General features: G+C 47.0%; 1 protein-coding gene and 1 long non-coding RNA gene across 4 annotated transcripts in view; both read right to left on the bottom strand.

Moving 5' to 3' along the window:
• Window positions 1-25,938, bottom strand: part of LOC127908600 (solute carrier organic anion transporter family member 2A1-like) — a 201,200-nt gene that overhangs the window by 42,300 nt on the left and 132,962 nt on the right. For all 3 annotated transcript variants that reach the window (XR_008067680.1, XR_008067679.1, XM_052467267.1), the window contains 5 exons: window positions 23,796-23,933; window positions 22,871-23,033; window positions 18,798-19,010; window positions 11,207-11,305; window positions 9,572-9,711 (listed from right to left, as the gene is read on the bottom strand). Coding sequence is in view for 1 of the 3 variants with exons in the window: in XM_052467267.1 (XP_052323227.1) it covers window positions 9,572-9,711; window positions 11,207-11,305; window positions 18,798-19,010; window positions 22,871-23,033; window positions 23,796-23,933 (753 nt within the window). In the remaining 2 variants the exon portion in view is untranslated. The remainder of the gene's footprint in view (window positions 1-9,571; window positions 9,712-11,206; window positions 11,306-18,797; window positions 19,011-22,870; window positions 23,034-23,795; window positions 23,934-25,938) is intronic.
• Window positions 12,141-17,241, bottom strand: LOC127908610 (uncharacterized). The gene is made up of 3 exons (XR_008067713.1): window positions 17,212-17,241; window positions 12,612-12,699; window positions 12,141-12,173 (listed from the first exon to the last, which is right to left on the bottom strand). It is a non-coding gene; the product is annotated as an uncharacterized LOC127908610 (long non-coding RNA).

Here is a 25,938-nt window from a genome sequence, read left to right as displayed (position 1 = left end):
CCTGCTTTGTGTTATAGGTCTACAGTAACAATCATTTGCACTACTGGCTCCATACCAGAAGAGGTCAGTAATAACCTGAGAATAATTTACCCAGAAAATATTTCCTTTTTTAATCTGTAGGTATTTCAAGTCATTCAATATAATGACACACGACGACAGATATTATATTAGTTATTATTATTATATTAGCGTCTGGGCCCTGGTCTTACAACCGAGGAAGATAGTATTGTGAGAAGGGAATTATTAAGTAAACTAACATAGCACTGCATGCTCCTTGGTTTGGGGAATGTTTTTGTTTCTCAGTAACAAGTAACACCTTATGGGACACGTACCAACATACAGACTTTATGAAACATTCAGCGTAGCCTAGTGGTTAGAGCATTGGACGAAAACATTCAGCGTAGCCTAGTGGTTAGAGCATTGGACGAGAAACATTCAGCGTAGCCTAGTGGTTAGAGCATTTAATTCATAAGCAAATTCTAAGCATTTATGGCTGCATTCCAAATGCATCCCCTGGTCAAAGGTCGTCCACTATGTAGGGAATAGGACCCTGGTCAAAGGTCGTCCACTATGTAGGGAATAGGACCCCTGGTCAAGGTCGTCCACTATGTAGAATAGGACCCCTGGTCAAGGTTGTTCACTATGTGGGAATAGGACCCCTGGTCAAGGTCGTCCACTATGTAGGGAACAGGACCCCTGGTCAAGGTTGTTCACTATGTAGGGAATAGGGAAAGGTCATTCACTATGTAGGGAATAGGGCCTAGTCAAGGTTGTTCACTATGTAGGGAATAGGACCCTGGTCAAGGTCATTCACTATGTAGGGAATAGGGCCCTGGTCAAAGGTTGTTCACTATGTAGGGAATAGGACCCCTGGTCAAGGTTGTTCACTATGTAGGAAATAGGACCCCTGGTCAAGGTTGTTCACTATGTGGAATAGGACCCCTGGTCAAAGGTTGTTCACTATGTAGGAATAGGACCCTGGTCAAAGGTTGTTCACTATGTAGGGAATAGGACCCTGGTCAGGTTGTTCACTATGTAGGGAATAGGATCCCTGGTCAAGGTTGTTCACTATGTAGGGAATAGGACCCTGGTCAAAGGTTGTTCACTATGTAGGGAATAGGACCCCTGGTCAAAGGTTGTTCACTATGTAGGGAATAGGACCCCTGGTCAAAGGTTGTTCACTATGTAGGGAATAGGACCCCTGGTCAAAGGTCATTCACTATGTAGGGAATAGGACCCTGGTCAAAGGTCATTCACTATGTAGGGAATAGGACCCTGGTCAAGGTTGTTCACTATGTAGGAATAGGATCCTGGTCAAAGGTTGTTCACTATGTAGGGAATAGGACCCTGGTCAAAGGTCATTCACTATGTAGGGAATAGGACCCCTGGTCAAGGTTGTTCACTATGTAGGGAATAGGACCCCCCTGGTCAAAGGTTGTTCACTATGTAGGGAATAGGATCCTGGTCAAAGGTTGTTCACTATGTAGGGAATAGGACCCCTGGTCAAGGTCATTCACTATGTAGGGAATAGGACCCCTGGTCAAGGTTGTTCACTATGTAGGGAATAGGACCCCTGGTCAAGGTTGTTCACTATGTAGGGAATAGGACCCCTGGTCAAGGTTGTTCACTATGTAGGGAATAGGACCCTGGTCAAGGTTGTTCACTATGTAGGGAATAGGACCCTGGTCAAAGGTCATTCACTATGTAGGGAATAGGACCCTGGTCAAGGTTGTTCACTATGTAGGGAATAGGACCCCTGGTCAAGGTTGTTCACTATATAGGGAATAGGACCCTGGTCAAAGGTCATTCACTATGTAGGGAATAGGACCCCTGGTCAAGGTTGTTCACTATATAGGGAATAGGACCCTGGTCAAAGGTCGTCCACTATGTAGGGAATAGGGCCCTGGTCAAGGTTGTTCACTATGTAGGGAATAGGACCCCTGGTCAAGGTCATTCACTATATAGGGAATAGGACCCTGGTCAAGGTTGTTCACTATGTAGGGAATAGGACCCTGGTCAAGGTTGTTCACTATGTAGGGAATAGGACCCTGGTCAAAGGTTGTTCACTATGTAGGGAATAGGACCCCCTGGTCAAGGTCATTCACTATGTAGGGAATAGGACCCCTGGTCAGAGGTTGTTCACTATGTAGGGAATAGGGCCCCTGGTCAAAGGTCATTCACTATGTAGGGAATAGGACCCTGGTCAAGGTTGTTCACTATGTAGGGAATAGGACCCCTGGTCAAAGGTTGTTCACTATGTAGGGAATAGGACCCTGGTCAAGGTCATTCACTATGTAGGGAATAGGACCCCCTGGTCAAGGTTGTTCACTATGTAGGGAATAGGGCCTGGTCAAGGTCATTCACTATGTAGGGAATAGGACCCCTGGTCAAGGTTGTTCACTATGTAGGGAATAGGACCCTGGTCAAAGGTTGTTCACTATGTAGGGAATAGGACCCTGGTCAAGGTCATTCACTATGTAGGAATAGGACCCTGGTCAAAGGTCATTCACTATGTAGGGAATAGGACCCCTGGTCAAGGTTGTTCACTATGTAGGGAATAGGGCCCTGGTCAAGGTTGTTCACTATGTAGGGAATAGGACCCTGGTCAAGGTCATTCACTATGTAGGGAATAGGACCCCTGGTCAAAGGTTGTTCACTATGTAGGGAATAGGACCCCTGGTCAAGGTTGTTCACTATGTAGGGAATAGGACCCCTGGTCAAAGGTCATTCACTATGTAGGGAATAGGACCCTGGTCAAAGGTCGTCCACTATGTAGGGAATAGGACCCCTGGTCAAGGTTGTTCACTATGTAGGGAATAGGACCCTGGTCAAAGGTTGTTCACTATGTAGGGAATAGGACCCTGGTCAAAGGTCATTCACTATGTAGGGAATAGGACCCTGGTCAAAGGTTGTTCACTATGTAGGGAATAGGACCCTGGTCAAGGTTGTTCACTATGTAGGGAATAGGACCCCTGGTCAAGGTCATTCACTATGTAGGGAATAGGACCCTGGTCAAAGGTTGTTCACTATGTAGGGAATAGGACCCCTGGTCAAGGTTGTTCACTATGTAGGGAATAGGACCCTGGTCAAAGGTCATTCACTATGTAGGGAATAGGACCCTGGTCAAGGTTGTTCACTATGTAGGGAATAGGACCCCTGGTCAAAGGTTGTTCACTATGTAGGGAATAGGACCCTGGTCAAAGGTCATTCACTATGTAGGGAATAGGACCCCTGGTCAAAGGTTGTTCACTATGTAGGGAATAGGACCCTGGTCAAGGTTGTTCACTATGTAGGGAATAGGACCCCTGGTCAAGGTCGTCACTATGTAGGGAATAGGACCCTGGTCAAGGTTGTTCACTATGTAGGGAATAGGACCCTGGTCAAAGGTTGTTCACTATGTAGGGAATAGGACCCTGGTCAAAGGTTGTTCACTATGTAGGGAATAGGACCCTGGTCAAAGGTTGTCCACTATGTAGGGAATAGGACCCTGGTCAAGGTCATTCACTATGTAGGGAATAGGACCCCTGGTCAAAGGTTGTTCACTATGTAGGGAATAGGACCCCTGGTCAAAGGTTGTTCACTATGTAGGGAATAGGACCCTGGTCAAAGGTCATTCACTATGTAGGGAATAGGACCCCTGGTCAAGGTTGTTCACTATGTAGGGAATAGGACCCTGGTCAAAGGTTGTTCACTATGTAGGGAATAGGACCCCTGGTCAAGGTTGTTCACTATGTAGGGAATAGGACCCTGGTCAAAGGTCATTCACTATGTAGGGAATAGGACCCCCTGGTCAAGGTTGTTCACTATGTAGGGAATAGGACCCTGGTCAAAGGTTGTTCACTATGTAGGGAATAGGACCCCTGGTCAAAGGTCATTCACTATGTAGGGAATAGGACCCTGGTCAAAGGTTGTTCACTATGTAGGGAATAGGACCCTGGTCAAGGTCGTTCACTATGTAGGGAATAGGACCCCTGGTCAAAGGTTGTTCACTATGTAGGGAATAGGACCCTGGTCAAGGTTGTTCACTATGTAGGGAATAGGACCCTGGTCAAGGTCATTCACTATGTAGGGAATAGGACCCCTGGTCAAGGTCGTTCACTATGTAGGGAATAGGACCCTGGTCAAGGTCATTCACTATGTAGGGAATAGGACCCTGGTCAAAGGTTGTTCACTATGTAGGGAATAGGACCCCTGGTCAAAGGTCGTTCACTATATAGGGAATAGGACCCTGGTCAAGGTCATTCACTATGTAGGGAATAGGGCCCCTGGTCAAAGGTTGTTCACTATGTAGGGAATAGGACCCTGGTCAAGGTTGTTCACTATGTAGGGAATAGGACCCTGGTCAAAGGTCATTCACTATGTAGGGAATAGGACCCCTGGTCAAAGGTCATTCACTATGTAGGGAATAGGATCCCTGGTCAAAGGTCGTTCACTATGTAGGGAATAGGACCCCTGGTCAAAGGTCATTCACTATGTAGGGAATAGGACCCTGGTCAAAGGTTGTTCACTATGTAGGGAATAGGACCCTGGTCAAAGGTCATTCACTATATAGGAATAGGACCCTGGTCAAAGGTTGTTCACTATGTAGGGAATAGGACCCTGGTCAAGGTTGTTCACTATGTAGGGAATAGGACCCTGGTCAAAGGTCATTCACTATGTAGGGAATAGGACCCCTGGTCAAGGTCGTTCACTACGTAGGGAATAGGGCCCTGGTCAAAGGTCATTCACTATGTAGGGAATAGGACCCTGGTCAAGGTTGTTCACTATGTAGGGAATAGGGCCCTGGTCAAAGGTTGTTCACTATGTAGGGAATAGGACCCTGGTCAAAGGTCATTCACTATGTAGGGAATAGGACCCTGGTCAAAGGTTGTTCACTATGTAGGGAATAGGACCCCTGGTCAAAGGTTGTTCACTATGTAGGGAATAGGACCCCTGGTCAAGGTCATTCACTATGTAGGGAATAGGACCCTGGTCAAAGGTTGTTCACTATGTAGGGAATAGGACCCCTGGTCAAAGGTCATTCACTATGTAGGGAATAGGACCCCTGGTCAAAGGTTGTTCACTATGTAGGGAATAGGACCCTGGTCAAAGGTCATTCACTATGTAGGGAATAGGACCCCTGGTCAAAGGTCGTTCACTATGTAGGGAATAGGGCCCTGGTCAAAGGTCATTCACTATGTAGGGAATAGGACCCCTGGTCAAAGGTCATTCACTATGTAGGGAATAGGACCCTGGTCAAAGGTTGTTCACTATGTAGGGAATAGGGCCCTGGTCAAGGTTGTTCACTATGTAGGGAATAGGACCCTGGTCAAGGTCATTCACTATGTAGGGAATAGGACCCTGGTCAAAGGTTGTTCACTATGTAGGGAATAGGACCCCTGGTCAAAGGTTGTTCACTATGTAGGGAATAGGACCCTGGTCAAAGGTTGTTCACTATGTAGGGAATAGGACCCTGGTCAAAGGTTGTTCACTATGTAGGGAATAGGACCCTGGTCAAAGGTTGTTCACTATGTAGGGAATAGGACCCCTGGTCAAAGGTTGTTCACTATGTAGGGAATAGGACCCTGGTCAAAGGTTGTTCACTATGTAGGGAATAGGACCCCTGGTCAAAGGTCATTCACTATGTAGGGAATAGGACCCTGGTCAAAGGTCATTCACTATGTAGGGAATAGGACCCTGGTCAAAGGTCATTCACTATGTAGGGAATAGGACCCTGGTCAAGGTTGTTCACTATGTAGGGAATAGGACCCTGGTCAAAGGTCATTCACTATGTAGGGAATAGGACCCTGGTCAAAGGTTGTTCACTATGTAGGGAATAGGGCCCTGGTCAAAGGTCGTTCACTATGTAGGGAATAGGACCCCTGGTCAAAGGTCGTTCACTATGTAGGGAATAGGACCCTGGTCAAAGGTCATTCACTATGTAGGGAATAGGACCCTGGTCAAAGGTCGTCCACTATGTAGGGAATAGGACCCTGGTCAAAGGTCGTTCACTATGTAGGGAATAGGACCCTGGTCAAAGGTCATTCACTACGTAGGGAATAGGACCCCTGGTCAAAGGTCGTTCACTATGTAGGGAATAGGACCCCTGGTCAAAGGTCATTCACTATGTAGGGGAATAGGACCCCCTGGTCAAAGGTTGTTCACTATGTAGGGAATAGGGCCCTGGTCAAGGTTGTTCACTATGTAGGGAATAGGGCCCTGGTCAAAGGTTGTTCACTATGTAGGGAATAGGACCCCTGGTCAAAGGTCGTTCACTATGTAGGGAATAGGACCCTGGTCAAAGGTCATTCACTATGTAGGGAATAGGACCCTGGTCAAAGGTTGTTCACTATGTAGGGAATAGGGCCCTGGTCAAAGGTTGTTCACTATGTAGGGAATAGGACCCTGGTCAAAGGTCATTCACTATGTAGGGAATAGGACCCTGGTCAAAGGTCATTCACTATGTAGGGAATAGGACCCTGGTCAAAGGTCGTCCACTATGTAGGGAATAGGGCCCTGGTCAAGGTTGTTCACTATGTAGGGAATAGGACCCCTGGTCAAAGGTTGTTCACTATGTAGGGAATAGGACCCCTGGTCAAAGGTCATTCACTATGTAGGGAATAGGACCCCTGGTCAAAGGTTGTTCACTATGTAGGGAATAGGACCCCTGGTCAAAGGTCATTCACTATGTAGGGAATAGGACCCCTGGTCAAAGGTCATTCACTATGTAGGGAATAGGACCCCTGGTCAAAGGTTGTTCACTATGTAGGGAATAGGACCCCTGGTCAAAGGTTGTTCACTATGTAGGGAATAGGACCCTGGTCAAAGGTCGTTCACTATGTAGGGAATAGGGCCCTGGTCAAGGTTGTTCACTATGTAGGGAATAGGACCCTGGTCAAAGGTTGTCCACTATGTAGGGAATAGGACCCTGGTCAAGGTCGTCCACTATGTAGGGAATAGGACCTGGTCAAGGTTGTTCACTATGTAGGGAATAGGACCCTGGTCAAAGGTTGTCCACTATGTAGGGAATAGGACCCTGGTCAAAGGTCGTCCACTATGTAGGGAATAGGGCCCTGGTCAAGGTTGTTCACTATGTAGGGAATAGGGCCCTGGTCAAAGGTTGTTCACTATGTAGGGAATAGGACCCTGGTCAAAGGTCATTCACTATGTAGGGAATAGGACCCCTGGTCAAGGTTGTTCACTATGTAGGGAATAGGACCCTGGTCAAAGGTCATTCACTATGTAGGGAATAGGACCCTGGTCAAAGGTTGTTCACTATGTAGGGAATAGGGCCCTGGTCAAGGTTGTTCACTATGTAGGGAATAGGACCCTGGTCAAAGGTCATTCACTATGTAGGGAATAGGACCCTGGTCAAGGTTGTTCACTATGTAGGGAATAGGATCCTGGTCAAGGTTGTTCACTATGTAGGGAATAGGACCCCTGGTCAAGGTCATTCACTATGTAGGGAATAGGACCCTGGTCAAAGGTTGTTCACTATGTAGGGAATAGGACCCCTGGTCAAAGGTCATTCACTATGTAGGGAATAGGACCCTGGTCAAGGTCATTCACTATGTAGGGAATAGGACCCTGGTCAAGGTTGTTCACTATGTAGGGAATAGGACCCTGGTCAAAGGTCATTCACTATGTAGGGAATAGGACCCTGGTCAAAGGTCATTCACTATGTAGGGAATAGGACCCCTGGTCAAAGGTTGTTCACTATGTAGGGAATAGGACCCTGGTCAAAGGTTGTTCACTATGTAGGGAATAGGACCCTGGTCAAAGGTCATTCACTATGTAGGGAATAGGATCCTGGTCAAAGGTTGTTCACTATGTAGGGAATAGGATCCCTGGTCAAAGGTTGTTCACTATGTAGGGAATAGGACCCTGGTCAAAGGTCATTCACTATGTAGGGAATAGGATCCTGGTCAAGGTTGTTCACTATGTAGGGAATAGGATCCCTGGTCAAAGGTTGTTCACTATGTAGGGAATAGGACCCTGGTCAAAGGTCATTCACTATGTAGGGAATAGGATCCTGGTCAAGGTTGTTCACTATGTAGGGAATAGGATCCTGGTCAAAGGTTGTTCACTATGTAGGGAATAGGATCCCTGGTCAAAGGTTGTTCACTATGTAGGGAATAGGACCCCTGGTCAAAGGTCATTCACTATGTAGGGAATAGGATCCTGGTCAAAGGTTGTTCACTATGTAGGGAATAGGACCCTGGTCAAAGGTCATTCACTATGTAGGGAATAGGACCCTGGTCAAAGGTTGTTCACTATGTAGGGAATAGGACCCCTGGTCAAAGGTCATTCACTATGTAGGGAATAGGACCCTGGTCAAAGGTCATTCACTATGTAGGAATAGGATCCTGGTCAAAGGTTGTTCACTATGTAGGGAATAGGATCCCTGGTCAAAGGTTGTTCACTATGTAGGGAATAGGATCCCTGGTCAAAGGTCATTCACTATGTAGGGAATAGGACCCCTGGTCAAAGGTTGTTCACTATGTAGGGAATAGGACCCCTGGTCAAAGGTTGTTCACTATGTAGGGAATAGGACCCTGGTCAAGGTTGTCCACTAAGTAGGGAATAGGACCCTGGTCAAAGGTCGTCCACTATGTAGGGAATAGGGCCCTGGTCAAGGTTGTTCACTATGTAGGGAATAGGACCCTGGTCAAGGTTGTTCACTATGTAGGGAATAGGGCCCTGGTCAAAGGTTGTTCACTATGTAGGGAATAGGACCCCTGGTCAAAGGTTGTTCACTATGTAGGGAATAGGACCCTGGTCAAGGTTGTCCACTAAGTAGGGAATAGGACCCTGGTCAAAGGTCGTCACTATGTAGGGAATAGGGCCCTGGTCAAAGGTTGTTCACTATGTAGGGAATAGGACCCTGGTCAAAGGTTGTTCACTATGTAGGGAATAGGGCCCTGGTCAAAGGTTGTTCACTATGTAGGGAATAGGACCCTGGTCAAAGGTCATTCACTATGTAGGGAATAGGACCCTGGTCAAAGGTTGTTCACTATGTAGGGAATAGGGCCCTGGTCAAAGGTTGTTCACTATGTAGGGAATAGGACCCTGGTCAAAGGTCATTCACTATGTAGGAATAGGACCCTGGTCAAAGGTTGTTCACTATGTAGGGAATAGGGCCCTGGTCAAAGGTTGTTCACTATGTAGGGAATAGGACCCCTGGTCAAAGGTCATTCACTATGTAGGGAATAGGACCCCTGGTCAAAGGTCGTTCACTATGTAGGGAATAGGACCCTGGTCAAAGGTTGTTCACTATGTAGGGAATAGGACCCTGGTCAAAGGTTGTTCACTATGTAGGGAATAGGACCCCTGGTCAAAGGTTGTTCACTATGTAGGGAATAGGACCCCTGGTCAAAGGTCATTCACTATGTAGGGAATAGGCCCCTGGTCAAAGGTTGTTCACTATGTAGGGAATAGGACCCTGGTCAAAGGTTGTTCACTATGTAGGGAATAGGCCCCTGGTCAAAGGTTGTTCACTATGTAGGGAATAGGACCCTGGTCAAAGGTTGTTCACTATGTAGGGAATAGGGTGCATTTTGGGACAGAACTTTAGTGACGGAGTGTTACCCACATTGCCTTCCAGCAGCATGCTGCGAGGAAAGAAGAAGTATGGGATGGAGGTCAGAGCTAGGCTGGCAGAGGAGATGAGGAGACCCATCCACCACGCACCCACCCAGCGAGGGTCTGTAGGGGCCAGCTCAGCGTTGGTGACTGGAGGGAGAGAGGGTTAGAGAGAGGGAGAGAGAGACAGAGACAGAGAGAGAGAGACAGAGAGAGAGACAGAGAGGGTTAGAGAGAGGGAGAGAGAGACAGAGACAGAGAGAGAGAGAGAGAGAGAGAGAGAGAGAGAGAGAGAGAGAGAGAGAGAGAGAGAGAGAGAGGAGAGAGAGACAGAGAGAGAGAGAGAGAGAGAGAGAGAGAGAGAGAGACAGAGAGAGAGAGAGAGAGAGAGAGAGAGAGAGAGAGAGAGAGAGAGAGACAGAGAGGGTTAGAGAGAGAGGGAGAGAGAGACAGAGACAGAGAGAGACAGAGAGAGAGAGAGAGAGAGAGAGAGAGAGAGACAGAGAGGGAGAGAGAGGGAGAGAGAGACATAGACAGAGAGAGAGAGACAGAGAGAGAGAGAGAGAGAGAGAGAGAGAGAGAGAGAGAGAGAGAGAGAGAGAGACAGACAGAGAGAGAGAGGAGAGGGAGACAGAGAGAGAGAGAGAGAGAGAGAGAGAGAGGAGAAAGAGAGAGAGAGGAGAAGAGAGAGAGAGGAGGGAGACAGAGAGAGAGAGAGAGAGAGAGAGAGAGAGAGAGAGAGAGAGAGAGAGAGAGAGAGAGAGAGAGAGAGAGAGAGAGGAGAAAGAACAGAGAGAGAGAGAGAGAGAGAGAGAGAGAGAGAGAGAGAGAGAGAGAGAGAGAGAGAGAGAGAGAAGAACAGAGAGAGACAGAGAGACAGAGAGAGAGAGAGAGAGAGAGAGAGAGAGAGAGAGAGAGAGAGAGGAGAGAGAGAGAGAGAGAAGAACAGAGAGAGAGAGAGAGAGAGGAGGAGAAAGAACAGAGAGAGATTGAGATCGTAACACAGAGACCAAGGCAGGAACAGATCGTTAACAGCTTTTCACTATGAGCCCAAGCTATACAATCCCACCCTCTAAACCAGCCACCAAACCTCGGCCACCAATGTGACGATCCAAACCCAGTATCTACCTGAGCCGGTTCTGTCCACCACGTAACAACCCAAACCCAGTATCTACCTGAGCCGGTTCTGTCCACCACGTAACAACCCAAACCCAGTACCTACCTGAGCCGGTTCTGTCCACCACGTAACAACCCAAACCCAGTATCTACCTGAGCCGGTTCTGTCCACCACGTAACAACCCAAACCCAGTACCTACCTGAGCCGGTTCTGTCCACCACGTAACAACCCAAACCCAGTACCTACCTGAGCCGGTTCTGTCCACCACGTAACAACCCAAACCCAGTACCTACCTGAGCCGGTTCTGTCCACCACGTAACAACCCAAACCCAGTATCTACCTGAGCCGGTTCTGTCCACCACGTAACAACCCAAACCCAGTATCTACCTGAGCCGGTTCTGTCCACCACGTAACAACTCAAACCCAGTATCTACCTGAGCCGGTTCTGTCCACCACGTAACAACCCAAACCCAGTATCTACCTGAGCCGGTTCTGTCCACCACGTAACAACCCAAACCCAGTATCTACCTGAGCCGGTTCTGTCCACGTCCACATAGATCCTCAGCATGACGGAGCCCAGCAGGAAGCCGAAGGCAGGTCCAAACACAGACACAGCAAACAGGATGGCTGAGGAGAAAAGAGACAAGAGTCAACCAGGGAGGTTGACTGAGAACGCATTCTCATTTACAGCAACAACCTGGGGAATAATTACAGGGGATGATTGAGCCAATTGGAAGTTGGGGGTGATTTGGTGGCCGTGATGGTATGTGGGCCAGATTTGGAATTTAGCCAGGACCATTAGATAACACCCTTACTCTTACGATAATTTCCATGGGATCTTTAGTGACCACAGAGAGTCAGGATACCCGTTTAACATCCTATCCGAAAGGTGGCACCTACTCAGGGCAATGTCCCTAATCATTGCTGTGGGGCATTTCTTTAGACCAGAGGAAAGAGTGCCTCCTACTGGCCCTCCAACACCACTTCCAGCAGCATCTGGTCTCCCGTCCAGGAACTGACCAGAACCAACCCTGCTTAGCTTCAGAGGCAAGCCAGCAGTGGGATGCAGGCTGGTATGTAGCTGTCATTGTGTCTGATATTTATTATTATACTAGTGTTCGAGTTATCTACAGGCCTCTTACCTATGTAGAGGTTCTAGTGTTTCAGTAGGCTACACTGCCTCATACCTATGTAGAGGTTCTAGTGTTTCAGTAGGCTACAGGCCTCTTACCTATGTAGAGGTTCTAGTGTTTCAGTAGGCTACAGGCCTCTTACCTATGTAGAGGTTCTAGTGTTTCAGTAGGCTATAGGCCTCTTACCTATGTAGAGGTTCTAGTGTTTCAGTAAGCTATGGGCCTCTTACCTATGTAGAGAGACTAGTGTTTCAGTAAGCTACAGGCCTCTTACCTATGTAGAGAGACTAGTGTTTCAGTAGGCTATAGGCCTCTTACCTATGTAGAGGGGCTAGTGTTTCAGTAAGCTACAGGCCTCTTACCTATGTAGAGGGGCTAGTGTTTCAGTAGGCTACAGGCCTCTCACCTATGTAGAGAGACTAGTGTTTCAGTAAGCTACAGGCCTCTTACCTATGTAGAGGGGCTAGTGTTTCGGTAAGCTACGGGCCTCTTACCTATGTAGAGGTTCTAGTGTTTCGGTAAGCTACAGGCCTCTTACCTATGTAGAGAGACTAGTGTTTCAGTAAGCTACAGGCCTCTTACCTATGTAGAGAGACTAGTGTTTCAGTAAGCTACAGGCCTCTTACCTATGTAGAGGTTCTAGTGTTTCAGCAGGCTACAGGCCTCTTACCTATGTAGAGAGACTAGTGTTTCAGTAAGCTACAGGCCTCTTACCTATGTAGAGAGACTAGTGTTTCAGTAAGCTACAGGCCTCTTACCTATGTAGAGACTAGTGTTTCAGTAGGCTATAGGCCTCTTACCTATGTAGAGGGGCTAGTGTTTCAGTAAGCTACAGGCCTCTTACCTATGTAGAGGGGCTAGTGTTTCAGTAGGCTACAGGCCTCTTACCTATGTAGAGAGACTAGTGTTTCAGTAAGCAACAGGCTCTTACCTATGTAGAGAGACTAGTGTTTCAGTAGGCTATAGGCCTCTTACCTATGTAGAGGGCTAGTGTTTCAGTAGGCTACAGGCCTCTTACCTATGTAGAGGTTCTAGTGTTTCAGTTATCTACAGGCCTCTTACCTATGTAGAGGTTCTAGTGTTTCAGTAAGCTACAGGCCTCTTACCTATGTAGAGAGACTCGTGTTTCAGTAAGCTACAGGCCTCTTACCTATGTAGAGGGGCCAGTGTTTCAGTAGGCTACAGGCCTCTTACCTATGTAGAGGGGCTAGTGTTTCAGTAGGCTACAGGCCTCTTACCTATGTAGAGGGGCTAGTGTTTCAGTAAGCTACAGGCCTCTTACCTATGTAGAGGGGCTAGTGTTTCATACAGGCCTCTTACCTATGTAGAGGAGACTCGTGTTTCAGTAAGCTACAGGCCTCTTACCTATGTAGAGAGACCTCGTGTTTCAGTTATCTACAAGCCTCTTACCTATGTAGAGAGACTCGTGTTTCAGTTATCTACAAGCCTCTTACCTATGTAGAGGTTCTAGTGTTTCAGTAAGCTACAGGCCTCTTACCTATGTAGAGGTTCTAGTGTTTCAGTTATCTACAAGCCTCTTACCTATGTAGAGGTTCTAGTGTTTCAGTTATCTACAAGCCTCTTACCTATGTAGAGGTTCTAGTGTTTCAGTTATCTACAAGCCTCTTACCTATGTAGAGACTCGTGTTTCAGTAGGCTACTTACCTATGTAGAGGGGCTAGTGTTGCAGTAGGCTACAGGCCTCTTACCTATGTAGAGGGCTAGTGTTTCAGTAGGCTACAGGCCTCTTACCTATGTAGAGGTTCTCGTGTTTCAGTAAGCTATAGGCCTCTTACCTATGTAGAGGTTCTCGTGTTTCAGTAAGCTACAGGCCTCTTACCTATGTAGAGGTTCTAGTGTTTCAGTAAGCTATAGGCCTCTTACCTATGTAGAGGTTCTCGTGTTTCAGTAAGCTATAGGCCTCTTACCTATGTAGAGGGGCTAGTGTTTGCAGTAGGCTACAGGCCTCACCTATGTAGAGGTTCTAGTGTTTCAGTAGGCTACAGGCCTCTTACCTATGTAGAGGTTCTAGTGTTTCAGTAGGCTACAGGCCTCTTACCTATGTAGAGGTTCTAGTGTTTCAGTAGGCTACAGGCCTCTTACCTATGTAGAGGTTCTAGTGTTTCAGTAAGCTACAGGCCTCTTACCTATGTAGAGGTTCTAGTGTTTCAGTAGGCTACAGGCCTCTTACCTATGTAGAGGTTCTAGTGTTTCAGTAAGCTACAGGCCTCTTACCTATGTAGAGGTTCTAGTGTTTCAGTAAGCTACAGGCCTCTTACCTATGTAGAGGTTCTAGTGTTTCAGTAAGCTACAGGCCTCTTACCTATGTAGAGGGGCTAGTGTTGCAGTAAGCTACAGGCCTCTTACCTATGTAGAGGTTCTAGTGTTTCAGTAAGCTACAGGCCTCTTACCTATGTAGAGAGACTAGTGTTTCAGTAGGCTACAGGCCTCTTACCTATGTAGAGGTTCTCGTGTTTCAGTAAGCTACAGGCCTCTTACCTATGTAGAGGTTCTCGTGTTTCAGTTATCTACAGGCCTCTTACCTATGTAGAGGGGCTAGTGTTGCAGTAGGCTATAGGCCTCTTACCTATGTAGAGGTTCTAGTGTTTCAGTAAGCTACAGGCCTCTTACCTATGTAGAGAGACTAGTGTTTCAGTAGGCTACAGGCCTCTTACCTATGTAGAGGTTCTAGTGTTTCAGTAAGCTACAGGCCTCTTACCTATGTAGAGGTTCTAGTGTTTCAGTAGGCTACAGGCCTCTTACCTATGTAGAGGTTCTAGTGTTTCAGTAAGCTACAGGCCTCTTACCTATGTAGAGAGACTAGTGTTTCAGTAAGCTACAGGCCTCTTACCTATGTAGAGAGACTAGTGTTTCAGTAAGCTATAGGCCTCTTACCTATGTAGAGGTTCTAGTGTTTCAGTAGGCTATAGGCCTCTTACCTATGTAGAGAGACTAGTGTTGCAGTAGGCTATAGGCCTCTTACCTATGTAGAGAGACTAGTGTTGCAGTAGGCTATAGGCCTCTTACCTATGTAGAGGGGCTAGTGTTTCAGTAAGCTACAGGCCTCTTACCTATGTAGAGGTTCTAGTGTTTCAGTAGGCTATAGGCCTCTTACCTATGTAGAGGGGCTAGTGTTTCAGTAGGCTATAGGCCTCTTACCTATGTAGAGAGACTAGTGTTTCAGTTATCTACAAGCCTCTTACCTATGTAGAGAGACTAGTGTTTCAGTAGGCTACAGGCCTCTTACCTATGTAGAGGGGCTAGTGTTTCAGTAGGCTATAGGCCTCTTACCTATGTAGAGGGGCTAGTGTTTCAGTAAGCTACAGGCCTCTTACCTATGTAGAGGTTCTAGTGTTTCAGTAGGCTACAGGCCTCTTACCTATGTAGAGGGGCTAGTGTTTCAGTAGGCTATAGGCCTCTTACCTATGTAGAGGGGCTAGTGTTGCAGTAGGCTATAGGCCTCTTACCTATGTAGAGAGACTAGTGTTTCAGTAAGCTACAGGCCTCTTACCTATGTAGAGGGGCTAGTGTTGCAGTAGGCTACAGGCCTCTTACCTATGTAGAGACTAGTGTTTCAGTAGGCTACAGGCCTCTTACCTATGTAGAGGGGCTAGTGTTGCAGTAGGCTATAGGCCTCTTACCTATGTAGAGGTTCTAGTGTTTCAGTAAGCTACAGGCCTCTTACCTATGTAGAGAGACTAGTGTTTCAGTAGGCTACAGGCCTCTTACCTATGTAGAGGGGCTAGTGTTTCAGTAGGCTACAGGCCTCTTACCTATGTAGAGGGGCTAGTGTTGCAGTAAGCTACAGGCCTCTTACCTATGTAGAGGGGCTAGTGTTTCAGTAGGCTACAGGCCTCTTACCTATGTAGAGGTTCTAGTGTTTCAGTAGGCTACAGGCCTCTTACCTATGTAGAGGGGCTAGTGTTTCAGTAGGCTACAGGCCTCTTACCTATGTAGAGGGGCTAGTGTTTCAGTAGGCTACAGGCCTCTTACCTATGTAGAGGGACTAGTGTTTCAGTTATCTACAGGCCTCTTACCTATGTAGAGGGGCTAGTGTTTCAGTAGGCTACAGGCCTCTTACCTATGTAGAGGGACTAGTGTTTCAGTAGGCTACAGGCCTCTTACCTATGTAGAGAGACTAGTGTTTCAGTAAGCTACAGGCCTCTTACCTATGTAGAGGTTCTAGTGTTTCAGTAGGCTACAGGCCTCTTACCTATGTAGAGAGGCTAGTGTTTCAGTAGGCTACAGGCCTCTTACCTATGTAGAGGGGCTAGTGTTTCAGTTATCTACAGGCCTCTTACCTATGTAGAGGGCTAGTGTTTCAGTCAGCTACAGGCCTCTTACCTATGTAGAGGGGCTAGTGTTTCAGTAGGCTACAGGCCTCTTACCTATGTAGAGAGACTAGTGTTTCAGTCAGCTACAGGCCTCTTACCTATGTAGAGGTTCTAGTGTTTCAGTAGGCTACAGGCCTCTTACCTATGTAGAGAGACTAGTGTTTCAGTAGGCTACAGGCCTCTTACCTATGTAGAGGGGCTAGTGTTTCAGTAGGCTACAGGCCTCTTACCTATGTAGAGAGACTAGTGTTTCAGTAAGCTACAGGCCTCTTACCTATGTAGAGGTTCTAGTGTTTCAGTAAGCTACAGGCCTCTTACCTATGTAGAGGGGCTAGTGTTTCAGTAAGCTACAGGCCTCTTACCTATGTAGAGAGACTCGTGTTTCAGTAAGCTACAGGCCTCTTACCTATGTAGAGGGGCCAGTGTTTCAGTAAGCTACAGGCCTCTTACCTATGTAGAGAGGCTAGTGTTTCAGTAGGCTACAGGCCTCTTACCTATGTAGAGGGGCTAGTGTTGCAGTAGGCTATAGGCCTCTTACCTATGTAGAGGGGCTAGTGTTTCAGTAGGCTATAGGCCTCTTACCTATGTAGAGGGGCTAGTGTTTCAGTAAGCTACAGGCCTCTTACCTATGTAGACGTTCTAGTGTTTCAGTAGGCTATAGGCCTCTTACCTATGTAGAGGTTCTAGTGTTGCAGTAGGCTATAGGCCTCTTACCTATGTAGAGGGGCTAGTGTTGCAGTAGGCTATAGGCCTCTTACCTATGTAGAGGGGCTAGTGTTTCAGTAGGCTACAGGCCTCTTACCTATGTAGAGGGGCTAGTGTTTCAGTAGGCTATAGGCCTCTTACCTATGTAGAGGTTCTAGTGTTTCAGTTATCTACAGGCCTCTTACCTATGTAGAGGGGCTAGTGTTTCAGTAAGCTACAGGCCTCTTACCTATGTAGAGGGGCTAGTGTTTCAGTTATCTACAGGCCTCTTACCTATGTAGAGAGACTAGTGTTTCAGTAAGCTACAGGCCTCTTACCTATGTAGAGGTTCTAGTGTTTCAGTAAGCTACAGGCCTCTTACCTATGTAGAGGGGCTAGTGTTTCAGTAGGCTATAGGCCTCTTACCTATGTAGAGAGACTAGTGTTTCAGTAGGCTATAGGCCTCTTACCTATGTAGAGGGACTAGTGTTTCAGTAGGCTACAGGCCTCTTACCTATGTAGAGGGACTAGTGTTTCAGTAGGCTATAGGCCTCTTACCTATGTAGAGGGACTAGTGTTTCAGTAAGCTACAGGCCTCTTACCTATGTAGAGAGACTAGTGTTTCAGTAGGCTACAGGCCTCTTACCTATGTAGAGGGGCTAGTGTTTCAGTAGGCTATAGGCCTCTTACCTATGTAGAGAGACTAGTGTTTCAGTAGGCTACAGGCCTCTTACCTATGTAGAGGGGCTAGTGTTTCAGTAGGCTACAGGCCTCTTACCTATGTAGAGGGACTAGTGTTTCAGTAGGCTACAGGCCTCTTACCTATGTAGAGGGGCTAGTGTTGCAGTAGGCTACAGGCCTCTTACCTATGTAGAGAGACTAGTGTTTCAGTAAGCTACAGGCCTCTTACCTATGTAGAGGGGCTAGTGTTTCAGTAAGCTACAGGCCTCTTACCTATGTAGAGAGACTAGTGTTTCAGTAAGCTACAGGCCTCTTACCTATGTAGAGGGGCTAGTGTTTCAGTAGGCTACAGGCCTCTTACCTATGTAGAGGGGCTAGTGTTTCAGTAGGCTATAGGCCTCTTACCTATGTAGAGGGGCTAGTGTTTCAGTAGGCTATAGGCCTCTTACCTATGTAGAGAGACTAGTGTTTCAGTAGGCTATAGGCCTCTTACCTATGTAGAGGGGCTAGTGTTTCAGTAAGCTACAGGCCTCTTACCTATGTAGAGGGGCTAGTGTTTCAGTAGGCTATAGGCCTCTTACCTATGTAGAGAGACTAGTGTTTCAGTAAGCTACAGGCCTCTTACCTATGTAGAGGGGCTAGTGTTTCAGTAAGCTACAGGCCTCTTACCTATGTAGAGGGGCTAGTGTTTCAGTAAGCTACAGGCCTCTTACCTATGTAGAGGGGCTAGTGTTTCAGTAGGCTACAGGCCTCTTACCTATGTAGAGGGGCTAGTGTTTCAGTAAGCTATAGGCCTCTTACCTATGTAGAGAGACTAGTGTTTCAGTAAGCTATAGGCCTCTTACCTATGTAGAGGGGCTAGTGTTTCAGTAGGCTACAGGCCTCTTACCTATGTAGAGGGGCTAGTGTTTCAGTTATCTACAAGCCTCTTACCTATGTAGAGGGGCTAGTGTTTCAGTAGGCTATAGGCCTCTTACCTATGTAGAGGGGCTAGTGTTTCAGTTATCTACAAGCCTCTTACCTATGTAGAGGACTAGTGTTTCAGTTATCTACAGGCCTCTTACCTATGTAGAGGGGGGGCTAGTGTTTCAGTAGGCTATAGGCCTCTTACCTATGTAGAGGGGCTAGTGTTTCAGTAGGCTATAGGCCTCTTACCTATGTAGAGAGACTCGTGTTTCAGTAGGCTACAGGCCTCTTACCTATGTAGAGAGACTCGTGTTTCAGTAGGCTATAGGCCTCTTACCTATGTAGAGAGGCTAGTGTTTCAGTAGGCTATAGGCCTCTTACCTATGTAGAGGGGGGAGTTGCCTCGTCCGGCGAAGTCATCCACATAAGAGATACCAAAAGGTTGTATGGGAACAGACCCCACTCCGAACAGCAGCTGAGCTATAGCCATGAGCAGCCACAAGTTGTTGGTGTCTGCTATACGCTTGATCTCTGTCTTCCCACAGGCCTCTGTGGTGTTGGAGGGACCCTGGAGGGAACACAGGTCTTGGCGATCTGGAGAAAGCACACACATTCACGTGAACCACACACGCACACACACACGCACACACACGCACACACACACACACACACACACACACACACACACACACACACACACACACACACACACACACACACACACACACACACACACACACAGCTGAGTTCATGTTCCTGGAGTTTCATGTGACCCTTCAGTGATACAATGAGGAGATCAGCCAGCCTACTGGAGGGGGGCTTGTGTGTGTGTGTGTGTGTGTGTGTGTGTGTGTGTGTGTGTGTGTGTGTGTGTGTGTGTGTGTGTGTGTGTGTGTGTGTGTGTGTGTGTGTGTGTGTGTGTGTGTGTGTGTGTGTGTGTGTGTGTGTGTGCGTGCGTGCGTGCGTGTGTGAGCTTAGGGAGGAGGAGAGTGAACAGAGCTCTCAGTTAAAACAACTGACTGGGAGACAGTCCTCATCTTTTGGCTTTCCTGGAGTGCTCAGAGATGAACATTTTCAATCTGAGGAATGCGGATCGGGTTCAGCTAGAGAGCACCTGCAAGCCAGCCTGGCTCCCACAATCCACCACTCTAAATCCATCCATCCACTCTCAATCCATCCATCCACTCTAAATCCATCCACTCTAAATCTATCCATCCACTCTAAATCCATCCATCCACTCTAAATCCATCCATCCACTCTAAATCCATCCATCCACTCTAAATCCATCCATCCACTCTAAATCCAACCAGCTCCACCCATCCAGTCTAAATCCATCCATCCGCTCTAAATTCATCCATCCACTCTAAATCCACCCACTCTAAATCCATCCATCCGCTCTAAATCCACCCACTCTAAATCCATCCACTCTAAATCCATCCATCCACTCTAAATCCACCCATCCACTCTAAATCATCCATCCACTCTAAATCCACCCATCCACTCTAAATCCATCCATCCACTCTAAATCCACCCACTCTAAATCCACCCATCCACTCTAAATCTATCCATCCACTCTAAATCCACCCACTCTAAATCCACCCATCCACTCTAAATCCACCCATCCACTCTAAATCCACCCATCCACTCTAAATCTATCCATCCACTCTAAATCCACCCCCTAAATCCATCCACTCTAAATCCACCCATCCACTCTAAATCCATCCATCCACTCTAAATCCATCCATCCACTCTAAATCCACCCATCCACTCTAAATCCATCCACTCCTAAATCCACCCATCCACTCTAAATCTATCCATCCACTCTAAAATCTAAATCCACCCATCCACTCTAAATCCACCCATCCACTCTAAATCCATCCACTCTAAATCCACCCATCCACTCTAAATCCACCCATCCACTCTAAATCCATCCATCCACTCTAAAATCCATCCACTCTAAATCCACCACTCTAAATCCAGCCATCCACTCTAAATCCACCCATCCACTCTAAATCCATCCATCCACTCTAAAAATCCATCCATCCACTCTAAATCCATCCCCTAAATCCACTCTAAATCCACCCATCCACTCTAAATCTATCCATCCACTCTAAATCCACTCTAAATCCATCCATCCAGCTCTAAATTCATCCATCCACTCTAAATCCACCCACTCTAAATCCATCCATCCGCTCTAAATCCATCCATCCACTCTAAATCCATCCATCCACTCTAAATCCATCCATCCACTCTAAATCCAACCACTCTAAATCCACCCATCCATCTAAATCCATCCATCCACTCTAAATTCATCCATCCACTCTAAATCCACCCACTCTAAATCCATCCATCCGCTCTAAATCCACCCACTCTAAATCCATCCACTCTAAATCCATCCATCCACTCTAAATCCACCCATCCACTCTAAATCATCCATCCACTCTAAATCCAACCACTCTAAATCCACCCATCCACTCTAAATCCATCCATCCACTCTAAATCCACCCACTCTAAATCCACCCATCCACTCTAAATCATCCATCCACTCTAAATCCACCCACTCTAAATCCACCCATCCACTCTAAATCCACCCATCCACTCTAAATCCACCCATCCACTCTAAATCTATCCATTCACTCTAAATCCACCCACTCTAAATCCACCCATCCACTCTAAATCCACCCATCCACTCTAAATCCATCCATCCACTCTAAATCCACCCATCCACTCTAAATCCACCCATCCACTCTAAATCCATCCATCCACTCTAAATCCACCCACTCTAAATCCACCCATCCACTCTAAATCTATCCATCCACTCTAAATCCACCCACTCTAAATCCACCCATCCACTCTAAATCCACCCATCCACTCTAAATCCATCCATCCACTCTAAATCCACCCATCCACTCTAAATCCACCCATCCACTCTAAATCCACCCATCCACTCTAAATCTATCCATCCTAAATCCACTCTAAATCCAGCCATCCACTCTAAATCCACCCATCCACTCTAAATCCATCCATCCACTCTAAATCCACCCATCCACTCTAAATCCACCCATCCACTCTAAATCCATCCATCCACTCTAAATCCACCCACTCTAAATCCACCCATCCACTCTAAATCTATCCATCCACTCTAAATCCACCCACTCTAAATCCACCCATCCACTCTAAATTCATCCATCCACTCTAAATCCACTCTAAATCCATCCATCCACTCTAAATCCACCCACTCTAAATCCATCCACTCTAAATCCATCCATCCACTCTAAATCCACCCATCCATCTAAATCATCCATCCACTCTAAATCCAACCACTCTAAATCCACCCATCCACTCTAAATCCATCCATCCACTCTAAATCCACCCACTCTAAATCCACCCATCCACTCTAAATCTATCCATCCACTCTAAATCCACCCACTCTAAATCCACCCATCCACTCTAAATCCACCCATCCACTCTAAATCCATCCATCCACTCTAAACCATCCATCCACTCTAAATCCACCCACTCTAAATCCACCCATCCACTCTAAATCCACCCATCCACTCTAAATCCATCCATCCACTCTAAATCCACCCATCCACTCTAAATCCACCCATCCACTCTAAATCCATCCATCCACTCTAAATCCACCCACTCTAAATCCACCCATCCACTCTAAATCCATCCACTCTAAATCCACCCACCCACTCTAAATCCACCCATCCACTCTAAATCCACCCATCCACTCTAAATCCATCCATCCACTCTAAATCCTTCCATCCACTCTAAATCCACCCATCCACTCTAAATCCACCCATCCACTCTAAATCCACCCACTCTAAATCCACCCATCCACTCTAAATCCACCCATCCACTCTAAATCCATCCATCCACTCTAAATCCATCCATCCACTCTAAATCCACCCACTCTAAATCCATCCACTCTAAATCCACCCACTCTAAATCCACCCATCCACTCTGAATCCATCCATCCGCTCTAAATCCACCCATCCACTCTAAATCCACCCATCCACTCTAAATCCACCCATCCACTCTAAATCCACCCATCCACTCTAAATCCACCCATCCACTCTAAATCCACCCATCCACTCTAAATCCATCCATCCACTCTAAATCCACCCAATCCACCCAAGCTTTGCTTACAATCCATCCATCCACTCCAAATCCATCCATCCACTCTAAATCCATCCATCCACTCTAAATCCACCCATCCACTCTAAATCCATCCATCCACTCTAAATCCACCCATCCACTCTAAATCCACCCATCCACTCTAAATCCATCCATCCACTCCAAATCCACCCATCCACTCTAAATCCACCCATCCACTCTAAATCCATCCATCCACTCCAAATCCACTACTCTGACGTAGTGGTGTATCCTTGGTGTTTCAGGGTACTGTCGCTGTAAAAGAGATATATTTCATCCCAACATCTTACCATGTATAACAGAGTCATAGTTATAGGGCTGGGACAGGAAGTGAGGTAGGGCCAGGATGAGAGCGCTGATGGACATCAGCAGACCACCCAGTCCAATCAGACGAGGCCGATGGACTCTGCTGCCCAGGTAACTCACAAACACTATCAGAACTGTGTTCCCCACCTAGAGGGAGGGAGGGACAGAGAGAGAGAGAAGGGGGGGCAGAGAGTAGGGGGAGGGACAGAGAGAGAGAGAGAGAGAGAGAAGGGGAGGGGGGCAGAGATAGGGAGGGAGAAGGGGGAGGGAAAGAGAGTGATAGAAGGGGGTCAGAGAGTAGGGGGAGGGACAGAGAGGGAGAGAAGGGGAGGGGGCAAGGAGAGGGAGGGAGAAGGGGGGGAAGAGAGTGATAGAAGGGGGGGTCAGAGAGTAGGGGAGGGACAGAGAGGGGAGAAGGGGAGGGGGCAAGGAGAGGGAGGGAGAAGGGGAAAGAGAGTGATAGAAGGGGGCAGAGAGTAGGGGGAGGGACAGAGAGAGAAAGAGAAGGGGGAGGGAAAAGAGAGAGAGAGAGAGAAGGGGAGGGGTGGGGCAGAGATAGGGAGGGAGAAGGGGGAGGGAAAGACAGTGATAGAAGGGGGGGGGCAGAGAGTAGGGGGGAGGGACAGAGAGAGAAAGAGAAGGGGGAGGGAAAGAGAGTGTATCAGAGACCTTATGACCAGGAGAATACAGTAGCAATACACACTCAGTGAATGGCTGCTTGTTTTCTACTAGTTATCTAGGAGCAAGGCTCCGACAGCGCTTCAACAAAAGCATACTCACATAATACTAATATAACGAGTCATGTCACAACACCATCCAGTGCTTATGCATTTCTACTCTTTCAACCATCAGCTGAGATGAATCTAACATGACTTCTTTACCTTGCTGTGGTTACTGGTTGGCTCTTACCTCGTGCAGAGAGGAGATGGTGCCAGAGGAGAAACTGCTGAGGCCAAAGCGTCTCTCGATGGTGGTGATGGTGCTCTTAAAGTAGGAACTGTAGAGCAGCTGGGTGAGCTGCAGCAGGCCATGACACAGCACAAACAGCTAGATAGAGAGAGACAATACGTTAGAGCGAGAGAGAGAGAGAGAGAGAGAGAGAGAGAGAGGAGAGAAAGAGGCAAGAGAGAGAGAGAGAGGCAGGAGAGAGAGAGAGAGAGAGAGAGAGAGAGAGAGGCAGGAGAGAGAGAGAGAGAGAGAGACGGGAGAGAGAGAGAGGCAGGAGAGAGAGAGAGGCAGGAGAGACGTGAGAGAGAGAGAGGCAGGAGAGAGAGAGAGAGGCAGGAGAGAGAGAGAGAGCGAGAGAGACGCAGGAGAGAGAGACGCAGGAGAGAGAGACAGAGAGAGCGAATGAGAAGAGAGAGAGAGACGCAGGAGAGACAGACAGAGAGAGAGAATGAGAAGAGAGATAGAGAAAATGGACAGCCGATGGATGGACAGCCTTTATTTTAGCCTCCAGCCAAATACGCAACACATCCCACATCAGCTGTCTAGTCCAGACCCAGTCTAAAAGAAAGTGTGACTTCCCCCCCCAGAAAGGAGCTAAAGTAACAACAATTAATTACAACGTTATTGTCTATGTCCCAAATGGCATCCTGCTACCAACAGAGTACATTACCCTTTGACCTTTGGGCTCCGGGTAAAATAAGTTGTGGACTAGCTAGGGAATAAGGAACCGTTTGAGTAAAAAAAAGAGGACTATGTTTGCCAGTGTCAGTGAGTTTCCATCCACCTGACTGAGACGACAGACTCAGAGCGCTGGAGCTTACAGCAGTTGAAACCCTGGCTGTTATGAAACCAGCTGGTTGGCTGAGATACATCTGAAGACACTGTAGGTCGCGGACGTCACCAGCTGGTTGGCTGAGATACATCTGAAGACACTGTAGGTCGCGGATGAAAAATGTCAACCTGGAGTTGCAGTCAAAATGTTTTCAATTAGAAACTGAATCTATTTTCTCCTATTCTGCCTGACAGTTCACTGCTTAATCCTCCTAGCTTTTCCATGAAAGGCGTAATGGAGGACTAATCTCCAGGTAGAGCTCCTATGTTGTCTCGTCTTTCCAGATCCAACGGGTTCACATTGCGAAAGGTACAACGCTTTACAAACATTAAAGTATAGCGTTCAGTGATTGATGATGGCAGTATGACAGTGTTGAGGCCCGTTCTGTGTTTCTCCTCATATTGAGAGAGAGAGGTCTTATAAAGGAACATACAAAAGAACAGTGAGTTTACTTAACTTATAGTAGAGACCAGTACGTGGAGGTCTAGGGAACGCTAAGCTGTTTGTTTACCCTGTACTTCGCTTCAAGAGAGGAGTGAATCACTTAAGTTTGCTTTGCTTACAATCTTGTCTTTGGGATCTTTTTTTTCTCTGACACAAAGACACGCTGTGATGAAATGTACATTGGCTGCTGCCCAGTGGTCTGGAACTGGGAGGGGACAGACAGACAGACAGACAGACAGACAGACAGACAGACAGACAGACAGACAGACAGACAGACAGACAGACAGACAGTCAGTCAGTCAGTCAGTCAGTCAGTCAGTCAGTCAGTCAGTCAGTCAGTCTGTCTGTCTGTCAGTCAGATGGGCACAGACGTCACTGTGACACCCTTTCAAATATGCTGAGCCTGACTCCCAAATGGCGTCCTTAATCTCTATTTACGGTAAAAACTTAAATTCATATCCCCAGCGTTTATTTACTTACATGAAATCACTCATTCATATCCCCAGCGTTTATTTTCATTAAATCACTGAAGCAACAGGCTTCTATATTAGCCAGGCCTCTATTTCCTTTAATACACACAGCTTTCGCACATTTGCATAGTTCATTATTTCATAGCCATGTTATTACCTGGTACTTCCTGTATATAGCCATGTTATTACCTAGTACTTCCTGTATATAGCCATGTTATTACCGGGTACTTCCTGTACATGGCCATGTTATTACCTGGTACTTCCTGTATATGGCCATGTTATTACCTGGTACTTCCTGTATATAACCATGTTATTACCTGGTACTGGCACTTCCTGTATATAGCCACATTATTACCTG

This window comes from Oncorhynchus keta, chromosome 1 (genome assembly GCF_023373465.1).
Source record: "Oncorhynchus keta strain PuntledgeMale-10-30-2019 chromosome 1, Oket_V2, whole genome shotgun sequence".
In the NCBI taxonomy this organism is placed as follows: domain Eukaryota; kingdom Metazoa; phylum Chordata; class Actinopteri; order Salmoniformes; family Salmonidae; genus Oncorhynchus; species Oncorhynchus keta.
Note: the sequence above shows the minus strand (reverse complement) of the source record. Positions and strands in the feature narration are given on the sequence as shown.